Source organism: Oncorhynchus gorbuscha, linkage group LG09, assembly GCF_021184085.1.
Source record: "Oncorhynchus gorbuscha isolate QuinsamMale2020 ecotype Even-year linkage group LG09, OgorEven_v1.0, whole genome shotgun sequence".
NCBI classification, from domain to species: Eukaryota; Metazoa; Chordata; class Actinopteri; order Salmoniformes; family Salmonidae; genus Oncorhynchus; species Oncorhynchus gorbuscha.
Window position 1 is genome coordinate 15,683,756 of NC_060181.1, and position 12,905 is coordinate 15,696,660.

The following is a 12,905-nucleotide window of genomic DNA, read 5'->3' on the forward strand; positions in this document are numbered from 1 at the left end:
GCACCTTCAACGTCGTTCATTATTTTCCATAGAACGCATAGATAGCCCCTTGTTGATTATCCCTTACGTTTATCATGGAACGATTGTCTCACGTCCTACTTTGAACGCCACTTCAAATTGTTCTGCACTTCTTACAGTCAAACTGTATTCCCCACAAGAAATCCCTTCGAAATTCCAAGTATTAAGGATGAACGTCTTTTTTTGACAAATTAATTCCACCTGATTAAAGGGTTTATTCCACATGGTTAAAGGGTTAATTCCACATGGTTACAGGGTCAATTCCACTTGGTTAAAGGGTTAATTCCACATGGTCACAGGGTCAATTCCACTTGGTTAAAGGGGTAATTCCACATGGTTATAGGGTTAAAACAGAAACAACTCAAAGGTTAACAGTTTAGCCATTCATTCCGTGTGGTTAAGGTTAGGGCTATGGTTTGGGGAAGGCTTAAAATGAAATCATTTATAAAGACTCACTATTAACATCAAGTAACCTTGCTAGAGCTCTGAGCAGTGCATTGTGAACTGTGGTGGCGCATTGCTCTGAGCAGTGCATTGTGAACTGTGGTGGCTCAGTGCTCTGAGCAGTGCATTGTGAACTGTGGTGGCTCAGTGCTCTGAGCAGTGCATTGTGAACTGTGGTGGCTCAGTGCTCTGAGCAGTGCATTGTGAACTGTGGTGGCGCAGTGCTCTGAGCAGTGCATTGTGAACTGTGGTGGCTCAGTGCTCTGAGCAGTGCATTGTGAACTGTGGTGGCGCAGTGCTCTGAGCAGTGCATTGTGAACTGTGGTGGCGCATTGCTCTGAGCAGTGCATTGTGAACTGTGGTGGCTCAGTGCTCTGAGCAATGCATTCTGAACTGTGGTGGCGCAGTGCTCTGTGCATTGTGGACTGTGGTAGGCAGGCAGGCAGGCAGGCAGGCAGGCAGGCAGGCAGGCAGGCAGGCAGGCAGGCAGGCAGGCAGGCAGGCAGGCAGATAGATAGATAGATAGATAGATAGATAGATAGATAGATAGATAGATAGATAGATAGATAGATAGATAGATAGATAGATAGATAGATAGATAGAGAGAGAGAGAGAGAGAGAGAGAGAGAGAGAGAGAGAGAGAGAGAGAGAGAGATAGATAGATAGATAGACAGAGACAGATAGATAGATAGATAGATAGATAGACAGAGACAGATAGATAGATAGACAGAGACAGATAGATAGATAGATAGATAGAGAGAGAGAGAGAGATAGACAGACAGATAGATAGATAGAGACAGATAGATAGATAGACAGAGACAGATAGATAGATAGACAGAGACAGATAGATAGATAGAGACAGATAGATAGATAGACAGAGACAGATAGATAGATAGATAGATAGACAGATAGATAGATAGATAGATAGATATATTGACAGACAGATTTATTTTATCTTGAACTATTTGATTGTGTGTGTAGACATTTGTAATGTCTTTATAAACTGAGTGTAATGTTTACAAGACTTTATATATTCACTTTGAGATAGATAATGTTACAGACAGAGAATTGAATAGATAGACAGACAGATAGATAGATAGATAGATAGATAGACAGATAGATAGATAGATAGATAGACAGATAGATAGATAGAGAGATAGATAGACAGATAGAGATAGATAGATAGATAGATAGATAGACAGACAGAGATAGATAGACAGACAGACAGAGATAGATAGACAGACAGACAGAGATAGATAGAGAGACAGACAGAGATAGAGAGACAGACAGAGAGAGACAGACAGACAGAGACAGAGATAGACAGACAGAGATAGACAGACAGAGATAGATAGACAGACAGAGATAGATAGACAGACAGAGATAGATAGACAGACAGACAGACAGACAGACAGACAGACAGACAGACAGACAGACAGAGATAGATAGATAGATAGATAGATAGATAGATAGATAGATAGATAGATAGATAGATAGATAGATAGATAGATAGATAGATAGATAGATAGATAGACAGAGATAGATAAACAGACAGAGATAGACAGATAGACAGAGATAGAGAGACACAGAGATAGACAGATAGACAGAGATAGATAGATAGATAGACAGAGATAGATAGATAGATAGACAGAGATAGAGAGACAGACAGAGATAGAGAGACAGACAGAGATAGAGAGACAGACAGAAATAGAGAGACAGACAGAGATAGAGAGACACACAGAGATAGATAGAGAGACATAGAGAAAGAGATTAGTATGTCTCTGTTGCTGATCCTGACCTCTATAATAACACAGGCCCTACAGGAAAGTACACACACACTGACTTCCTGTGTGCCCCCTGTCATCCCCATGAAAGGTTAGCCTGGTGTCAGACGGTGGCTGGCGTCTCTGTCTGGCTCTGAGGACACAGCTATTCTCTCTCACTCTCTGGCTCTCTCCTACTCTCCTACTCTCACCCTCTCTCTCTCTATCTGCCTCTCTTTCTCGCTCTCTCATTCCTCCCCTGTCTCTCTACCTCTTCCCATCTCTCTCTATCCCTCATCCCTTTTCTCTTACCCTCATCCTCTCTCTCTCTGCCACACCCTCTCTCTCTCATCCCCTCTCTATCTCCCTCATCTCCTCTCTATCTCCCTAATCCCCTCTATCTCCCTCATCCCCTCACTTTCTCCCTCATCCCCTCTCTCTCTCCCTCATCCCCTCTATCTCTACCTCATCCCTCACTCTCTTACTAATCCCATCTCTCTTTCCCTCATCCCCCCTCTCTCTACCTCATCCCTCACTCTCTCACTCACCCCCTCTCTCCTTCATCCCCACTCTCTCTCTCCCTCATCCCCTATATCTCCCTCATTCCCACTCTCTCCCTTATCCACTCTCTCTCCCTCATCCCCTCTCTCTTTCCCTCATCCCTCACTCTCTCTCCTTCATCCCATTCCTCTCTCTCCTTCATCCCCCCCTCTCTCTCTCTCCCTCATCCCCTCTCTCTCTCGCTCTCTCTCTCTCTCTCTCTCTCTCTCTCTCTCTCTCTCTCTCTCTCTCTCTCTCTCTCTCTCTCTCTCTCACTATCTCTCTCTTTATCTCTCTCTCACTCTCTGGCTCTCTCCTATCTCCTACTCTCACCCTCTCTTTCTCTATCTGCCTCTCTTTCTCGCTCTCTCATTCCTCCCCTGTCTCTCTGCCGTAACCTCTCTCTCTCTCTCCCTCATCCCTTGTCTCTCCCTCATCCCCTCTCTCACACCCTCATTGGCTCTATCTCTACCTCTTCCCATCTCTCTCTATCCCTCATCCCTTTTCTCTTACCCTCATCCTCTCTCTCTCTGCCACACCCTCTCTCTCTCATCCCCTCTCTATCTCCCTCATCTCCTCTCTATCTCCCTAATCCCCTCTCTATCTCCCTCATCCCCTCACTTTCTCCCTCATCCCCTCTCTCTCTCCTCATCCCCCTATCTCTACCTCATCCCTCACTCTCTTACTAATCCCATCTCTCTTTCCCTCATCCCCCTCTCTCTACCTCATCCCTCACTCTCTCACTAATCCCCCTCTCTCCCTTCATCCCCACTCTCTCTCTCCCTCATCCCCTATATCTCCCTCATTCCCACTCTCTCCCTTATCCAATCTCTCCCCTCATCCCCTCTCTCTTTCCCTCATCCCTCACTCTCTCTCCTTCATCCCATCCTCTCTCTCCTTCATCCCCCCTCTCTCTCTCTCTCTCTCTCTCTCTCTCTCTCTCTCTCTCTCTCTCTCTCTCTCTCTCCTCTCTCTCTCTCTCTCTCTCTCCTCTCTCTCCTCTCTCTCTCTATCTCACTCACTATCTCTCTCTTTATCTCTCTCTCACTCTCTGGCTCTCTCCTACTCTCACCCTCTCTCTATCTGCCTCTCTCTCGCTATCTCCCTCATCCCTTGTCTCTCCCTCATCCCCTCTCTCACACCCTCATTGGCTCTCTCTCTACCTCATCCCCTCTCTCTCTCTATCCCTCATCCCTTTTCTCTTACCCTCATCCTCTCTCTCTCTGCCACACCCTCTCTCTCTCATCCCCTCACTTTCTCCCTCATCCGCTCTCTCTCTCCCTCATCGCCTCTCTCTCTCCCTCATCCCTCACTCTCTCCCTCATCCCCTCTCTCTCCTTCATCCCCTCTCTCTCTCTCTCTCCCTCATCCCTCACTCTCTTACTAATCCCTTCTCTCTCCTTCATCCCCACTCTCTCTCTCCCTCATCCCCTGTATCTCCCTCATTCCCTCTCTCTCTCCCTCATCCCCTCACTCTCTCACTCATCCCCCTCTCTCTCTCTCCTTCATCCCCTCTCCCTCTCTCTCTCTCCTCTCTCTCTCTCTCTCTCTCTCTCTCTCCCTCCATCCCCTCTCTCTCTCCCTCATCCCTCTCTCTCTCCCTCATCCCTCACTCTCTCACTCATCCCCCTCTATCCTTCATCCCCACTCTCTCTCCCTCATCCCCTATATCTCCCTCATTCCCTCTCTCTCTCCCTTATCCATACTCTCTCCCTCATCCCCTCTCTCTCCCCCATCCCCCTCTCTCTCCCTCATCTCTCACTCTCTCCTTCATCCCCTCTCTCTCTCTCTCTCATCCCCGCTCTCTCCCTCATCCATTCTCTCTCTCCCTCACACTCTCTCTCCCTTATCCCCTCTCTCTCCTCATCCCCTCTCTCTCTACCTCATCCCCTCATCCCCCTGTCTCTCCCTCATCCCCCTGTCTCTCCCTCATCCCTTCTCTTTCCATCATCCCTTCTCTCTCTCCTTCATTCCCTCTCTTTCTCCCTCATTCCCTCTCTTTCTCCCTCATCTCTCACTCATCCCCTCTCTCTCTCTCCTTCATCCCCTCTCTCTCTCTCTCCCTCATCCCTCACTCTCTTACTAATCCCCTCTCTCTCTCCTTCATCCCCACTCTCTCTCTCCCTCATCCCCTGTATCTCCCTCATTCCATCTCTCTCTGCCTCATCCCCTCACTCTCTCCCTCATCCCTCACTCTCTCACTCATCCCCCTCTCTCTCGCCTTCATCCCCTCTCTCTCTCTCACTCTCTCTCCCTCCATCCTCTCATTTCTCCCTCATCCCCTCTCTCTCCCTCATCCACTCTCTCACTCATCCCCCTCTATCCTTCATCCCCACTCTCTCTCCCTCATCCCCTATATCTCCCTCATTCCCTCTCTCTCTCCCTTATCCACACTCTCTCCCTCATCCCCCTCTCTCCCCATCCCCCTCTCTCTCCTGCATCTCTCACTCTCTCCTTCATCCCCTCATCCCCTCTCTCTCCCTCATCCATTCTCTCTCTCCCTCACCCTCTCTCTCCCTTATCCCCTCTCTCTCCCTCATCCCCTCTCTCTCTACAGCACACACTCTCTCCCTCATCCCCCCTGTCTCTCCCTCATCCCTTCTCTTTCCGTCATCCCTTCTCTCTCTCCTTCATCCCCTCTCTCTCCCGCATCCCCTGTCTCTCCCTCATTCCCTTCTTTCTCCCTTATCCCCTCTCTCTCTCCCTCATCTCTCTCCCTCATCCCCTCTCTCACCATCATCCATTCTCTCTCTCCCTCACTCTCTCTCTATCCCTTATCCACTCTCTCTCCCTCATCCCCTCTCTCTCTGCCGCACCCACTCTCTCCCTCATCCCCTCTCTCTCTCCCTCATCCCCCTTCTCTCTCCCTCATCCCTTCTCTCGCCTTCATCCCCTCTCTCTCTCCCTCATCCCCTGTCTCTCCCTCATTCCCTCTCTTTTTCCCTTATCCCCTCTCTCCCTCATCCCCCTCTCTCTCCCTCATCCCCTCTCTCTCTCTCCCTCATCTCTCTCCCTCATCCCCTCTCTCCCTCATCCCCTCTCTCCCTCATCCCCCTCTCCCTGACAGAGCCTTTCTCTCCCTCATCCCCTCTCTCTCCCTCATCCCCCCTCTCTCTCCCTCAACCCCTCTCTCTCTCTCCCTCATCTCTCTCCCTCATCCCCTCTCTCCTTCATCCCCCCTCTCCCTGACAGAGCCTTTCTCTCCCTCTGTGTGTCCCTCCATAGTCACAGTCATGACTAAAGAATTGTAGCGGTTGGAGGTCAGTGGCTCCATTGACTGGCAGTGCAGAGAGCTCATTGTGACCAGTGATCTGATGTTTATCAAAGTGTTTGGTTCGTTTAACCTGTTATCAAAGCCATTCTCCCACAGACAGTCCCACTGATAGGCTCAATAGGATTGAGAATTGCACACATGCGCACACACACGCGCATTAGTTTATACGCACACACAGCACACAACACACAACACACACACACACACACTGGCCAATGATAGGCTCATGACTCGCTCCACAGCCCAATGCCTGGCTTGTTCACTGATCCATGAGATGACACTGACCCAGAGGTATAGACTGGTTAGGACACTCCTAGATGGCATATACACAGATACTGTAGATCCATGCACTAGGTCTATGGCACACAGACACACACATTCACATTCAACCTCATAAGACACAATGATCCAATGACAGCCCAGAAGGTCAGGGCTTAATAAAGAAATGGATACATGATATGGTCTATTCATTTATACACAGTACTAAAACACAACCTATTACACCGTTGACCCTTAACGTACATCTGCAATGGATATCAATGGCATTTTGCCAATGTCTTAGATATAACTGGCTTTCATGGATGCGTTTAGAGCTGCATCTCAATCTGTATACGCTCTAGTTTGATAGGCCAGTCTCAAGATCACGTTTAGTCATTTTCTATTTCAGTTGGCAGCTAACGGTTAGCTAACACTCATTTAAATGCTAGCTAACGGTTAGCCAACACTCATTTAAACGCTAGTTAATAGTTAGCAAAGACTCATTTACACGCTAGCTAACGGTTAGCCAACACTCATTTAAATGCTAGTTAATAGTTAGCAAAGACTCATTTACACACTAGCTAATGGTTAGCCATCACTCATTTAAACTCTAGTTAATGGTTAGCAAACACTCATTTACACGCTAGCTAACGGTTAGCCAACACTAATTTAAACACTTTAAAAATAATGGGGTGACCAAATTATATTAGAGGAAAATGTATTGATTAAAGTTTGTGTGACTGAATGGACTTCTGGTCTCAATCAGTATGTCTGTAATGAGTTTGTGGTCTGGTCAAGTGTAGGAGTGTCACCCCTCGCTCTCACCCAGACACTTTCATCCACAATAACACGGGGCATCTCATTTGCATGTTCATGCACACTGCCTTCAATTAGGATCCATCACAGTGACTGGTCTTCGTCGTTGACTTTGATCATCTCTCTTCTCTCTCTCTCTCTCTCTCTCTCTCTCTCTCTCTCTCTCTCTCTCTCTCTCTCTCTCTCTCTCTCTATCACTCTATCTCTCCTGCTCTCGCTCTCTTGCTCTCTTGCTCTCTCTCTATCACTCTCCCTCTCTTGCTCTCTTGCTCTCTCTCTCTCTATCACTCTCCTCTTGCTCTCTTGCTCTCTCTCTATCACTCTCCCTCTCTTATCTCTCCCTCTCTTACTCTCTCTCTCTCTCTCTCTCTCTCTCTCTCTCTCTCTCTCTCTCTCTCTCTCTCTCTCTCTCTCTCTCTCACTCCTGCTCTCGCTCTCTCGCTCTCTTGCTCTCTTGCTCTCTATCACTCTCCCTCTCTTGCTCTCTCTCTCTGTTAGATTTTGGATGACTCATCCCGTGTGCCTGAGTATTTTCCCTCCTTTATTTTCCTTTCTACTCCCTCACTCCTCCAGCCTTGCTTCCCTGACTCCTTTCTCCCCTTCCTCAATCCCTACCTACCTTCCTTCCCTCCAGACAGGGTGACATTTAAAGAGAAACACGACCTCTCTCTGGGAGAGATCAACTCTCTGCAACACTGCTCCAGGGAGAGAGGGATGAAGGGAGAGAAATAGAAGGGGGAAGCAGAGGAAGCACAGAGTAGAAAGAGAGTGTTTGGCCTGTTGAGTAGAAAGAGAGTGTTTGGCCTGTTGAGTAGAAAGAGAGTGTTTGGCCTGTTGAGTAGAAAGAGAGTGTTTGGCCTGTTGAGTAGAAAGAGAGTGTTTGGCCTGTTGAGTAGAAAGAGAGTCTTTGGCCTGTTGAGTAGAAAGAGAGTGTTTGTTGAGTAGAAAGAGAGTGTTTGGCCTGTTGAGTAGAAAGAGAGTGTTTGGCCTGTTGAGTAGAAAGAGAGTGTTTGGCCTGTTGAGTAGAAAGAGAGTCTTTGGCCCTGTTGAGTAGAAAGAGAGTCTTTGGCCTGTCGAGTAGAAAGAGAGTCTTTGGCCTGTTGAGTCTTTGAAAGAGAGTCTTTGGCCTGTCGAGTAGAAAGAGAGTCTTTGGCCTGTTGAGTAGAAAGAGAGTCTTTGGCCTGTCGAGTAGAAAGAGAGTCTTTGGCCTGTCGAGTAGAAAGAGAGTCTTTGGCCTGTCGAGTAGAAAGAGAGTCTTTGGCCTGTTGAGTAGAAAGAGAGTCTTTGGCCTGTCTTTGGCCTGTCGAGTAGAAAGAGAGTCTTTGGCCTGTTGAGTAGAAAGAGAGTCTTTGGCCTGTCGAGTAGAAAGAGAGTCTTTGGCCTGTTGAGTCTTTGGCCTGTTGAGTAGAAAGAGAGTGTTTGGCCTGTTGAGTAGAAAGAGAGTGTTTGGCCTGTTGAGTAGAAAGAGAGTCTTTGGCCTGTCGAGTAGAAAGAGAGTCTTTGGCCTGTCGAGTAGAAAGAGAGTCTTTGGCCTGTTGAGTAGAAAGAGAGTCTTTGGCCTGTCGAGTAGAAAGAGAGTCTTTGGCCTGTTGAGTAGAAAGAGAGTCTTTGGCCTGTCGAGTAGAAAGAGAGTCTTTGGCCTGTTGAGTAGAAAGAGAGTCTTTGGCCTGTCGAGTAGAAAGAGAGTCTTTGGCCTGTTGAGTAGAAAGAGAGTCTTTGGCCTGTCGAGTAGAAAGAGAGTCTTTGGCCTGTCGAGTAGAAAGAGAGTCTTTGGCCTGTCGAGTAGAAAGAGAGTCTTTGGCCTGTTGAGTAGAAAGAGAGTCTTTGGCCTGTTGAAAGGGATGAAGGGGTGAAATGCTTGCTTTGGTAATGTAAACATGTTTTCCATTCCAATAAAGCCCCTTCAATTGAACTGAATTGAATTGAATAGCGAGGGAACAAAGAATTTGGAGAAAAAAGTTTTGACAAGGAAAAGCAAGGAGGCAGTTGGAAATGGAAAGAGAGGGTTGAGGAGGAAGGAAGTCTAGACGGATGAGGGGAGAATGACATGTAGTCTCAGTACAAGAGGCTATTTATCTTTCCCCTTTCACTTCTAAATGTCAATCTCTATCTTTTGGTTTTCAATTCCTCTCAGGTGGTTGGTGAACCTTTAACTTCATATCAAATTGTGATGGTCGCGTACACATATTTAGCAGATGCAGTCATAGGTGTAGCGAAATGCTTATGTTCCTAACTTCAACAGTGTAGTAATACCTGACAATACAAAACAATGCACACAAAGCCCAACATTTAAAGAAAGGAACTAAGAAATTAGCAATGTCAGAGTCCGGAATATACATATAAACTCAGGAAAAAAAGATAATTTGTAAAAATCCAGATAACTTCACAGATCTTCATTGTAAAGGGTTTCAACACTGTTTCCCATGCTTGTTCAATGAACCATAAACATTTAATGAACATGCACCTGTGGAACGGTCGTTAAGACACCAACAGTCTACAAATGGTAGGCAATTACGGTCACAGTTATGAAAACTTAGGACACTAAAGAGGCCTTTCTACTGACTCTGAAAAACACCACAAGAAAGATGCCTGGGGTCCCTGCTCATCTGCGTGAACGTGCCTTAGGCATGTTGCAAGGAGGCATGAGGACTGCAGATGTGGCCAGGGCAATAAATTGCAATGTCCTTCCTGTGAGACGCCTAAGACAGCACTACAGGGAGACAGGATGGACAGCTGATTGTCCTCGCAGTGGCGGACCACGTGTAACAACACCTGCACAGGATCGGTACGTCCGAACATCACACTTGCGGGATGGCAACAGCAACTGCCCGAGTTGCACCAGGAATGCACAATCCCTTCATCAGTGCTCAGACTGTACGCAATAGGCTGAGAGAGGCTGGACTGAGGGCTTGTAGGCCTGTTGTAAGGCAGGTCCTCACCAGACATCACCGGCAACAATGTCGCCTATGGGCACAAACCCACCGTCTCTGGACCAGACAGGACTGGCAAAAAGTGCTCTTCACTGACGAGTCGCGGTTTTGTCTCACCAGGGGTCATGGTCGGATTCACGTTTATCGTCGAAGGAATGACCGTTACACTGAGACCTGTACCCTGGAGCGGGATCGATTTGGAGGTGGAGAGTCTGTCATGGTCTGGGGCGGTGTGTCTCAGCATCATCCGACTGAGCTTGTTGTCATTGCAGGCAATCTCAATGCTGTGCATTACAGGGAAGACATCCTCCTCCCTCATGTGGTACCCTTCCTGCAGGCTCATCCTGACATGACCCTCCAGTATGACAATGCCACCACCCATACTGCTCGTTCTGTGCGTGATTTCCTGCAAGACAGGAATGTCAGTGTTCTGCCATGGCCAGCGAAGAGCCCGAATCTCAATCCCATTGAGCATGTATGGTACCTGTTGGATCGGAGGGTGAGGGCTAGGGCCATTCCCCCCCAGAAATGACCAGAAACTGGCAGGTGCCTTGGTGGAAGAGTAGGGTAACATCTCACAGCAAGAATTGGCAAATCTGGTGCAGTCAGATATATGGTGGTGTGTATAGACAGTGGTTATATATGGTGGTGTGTATAGACAGTGGTTATATATGGTGGTGTGTATAGACAGTGGTTATATATGGTGGTGTGTATAGACAGTAGTTATATATGGTGGTGTGTATAGACAGTGGTTCAGTGAGTCCAGAAGACCAGAGCAGTAGGGATGACCAGTGATGTTCTCTGTTTAGTGAGTCCAGCAGACCAGAGGCAGTAGGGATGACCAGGGATGTTCTCTGTTTAGTGAGTCCATCAGACCAGAGGCAGAAGGGATGACCAGGGATGTTCTCTGTTTAGTGAGTCCAGAAGACCAGAGGCAGTAGGGATGACCAGGGAGGTTCTCTGTTTAGTGAGTCCAGCAGACCAGAGGTAGTAGGGATGACCAGGGATGTTCTCTGTTTAGTGAGTCCATCAGACCAGAGGCAGAAGGGATGACCAGGGATGTTCTCTGTTTAGTGAGTCCATCAGACCAGAGGCAGAAGGGATGACCAGGGATGTTCTCTGTTTAGTGAGTCCAGAAGACCAGAGGCAGTATGGATGACTAGGAAGGTTCTCTGTTTAGTGAGTCCAAAAGACCAGAGGCAGTAGGGATGACCAGGGAGGTTCTCTGTTTAGTGAGTCCATCAGACCAGAGGCAGTAGGGATGACCAGGGATGTTCTCTGTTTAGTGAGTCCAGCAGACCAGAGGCATTAGGGATGACCAGGGAGGTTCTCTGTTTAGTGAGTCCATCAGACCAGAGGCAGTAGGGATGACCAGGGAGGTTCTCTGTTTAGTGAGTCCATCAGACCAGAGGCATTAGGGATGACCAGGGATGTTCTCTGTTTAGTGAGTCCATCAGACCAGAGGCATTAGGGATGACCAGGGATGTTCTCTGTTTAGTGAGTCCATCAGACCAGAGGCATTAGGGATGACCAGGGATGTTCTCTGTTTAGTGAGTCCATCAGACCAGAGGCATTAGGGATGACCAGGGAGGTTCTCTGTTTAGTGAGTCCATCAGACCAGAGGCAGTAGGGATGACCAGGGAGGTTCTCTTGATAAGGGTGTGAATTAGAACATATTCCTGTTCTCCTAAGCATTCAAAACGTAATGAATACTAGTTGGTGTCAGGATAAATGTATGCAGTAAAAAGTTCATTATTTTCTTCAGGAATGTAGTAAAGTAAAAGTAAAAGTTGTCAAATATATAAATTGTAACGTCAAGTGCAGATTTAAAAAAAACAACTTAACTAGTACTTTCAAGTACGTTTTACCTATGCACATTATGGACAGTATATGATTAGAACAGTAGGCCTCGACTCGAATACAGTGTACAGATATTAACCTTTAACCTTCTTCCTGGACAGGTGATCTGCTGTTTGGACTGTAGCCTTTGGGCCTGCGTGGGATAAAGTACCACTCAATTTATTTTATATTAAGAACTATTATGTTTGTGTCTTTCAGAAACAGAAACGGAGACCTCATATTTTGTCATCGGAGCCATCCTTTATCGAACCTTAGGAGTCATCCTTCCTGCCCCCAAGTAAGCATGTTTCCTATTCCATTAAAAAGTGTTTGCAATTAATTTAGCTTATCTCTCTCTCATCCATCATTCTTCATCTCTGAAGCCTTAAACCTTGCCATCGCAGATTATCCCTCTACCGCTAGCACTTCCTAGAATTCCCTACTCCTGCTGATCCAATTATATGGGAACTACCGGAGAGTTGGGAGGAGTTTATCATTCAGGAGGGATTAACTATCCCGGTCAGACTGATCCTTCCTCACGCTATGGTGACAAACAGATGGTAGTGCTTTGGTGTCAGGCCATGTCATGGTTATTAGGATTATATATGGAATTATACACTTTCATCACTAAAGATGTGTGACAGCCATCAACCCTGAGAGACCAGAGATCCATTGCTTTTTTATGTCTACCTTCCCTCTCTATTGGTAATCTTCTCCCTAGATGTTATTCTGTCAGCTATTCCTCTCTTCATTCCTTGCTCCCATTCCTCATTTTATTAATTACATTTTTAAATGTTTTATTTAACCTTTATTTAAGAAGGCAAGTCAGTTAAGAATAAATTCTTATTTTCAATGACGGCCTACACCGGGCCAAACCCGGACGATGCTGGGCAAATTTGACACCACGGGACTCCCGGTTGTGATACGTTTGTTTCTTAATGGTCCTAATACTCAATTCTGGTGATATTAATCAGGTCTGGTGATATTACTCAGGTCTGGTGATATTACTCAGGTTTGGTGATATTA

General features: G+C 46.9%; 1 protein-coding gene across 1 annotated transcript in view; it reads left to right on the top strand.

Moving 5' to 3' along the window:
- Positions 1–12,905, top strand: part of LOC124043194 (adhesion G protein-coupled receptor B2-like) — a 557,845-nt gene that overhangs the window by 359,748 nt on the left and 185,192 nt on the right. Inside the window, exon 14 of the mRNA XM_046361489.1 lies at positions 12,099–12,177. Within this exon, the coding sequence (XP_046217445.1) occupies positions 12,099–12,177 (79 nt within the window). The remainder of the gene's footprint in view (positions 1–12,098; positions 12,178–12,905) is intronic.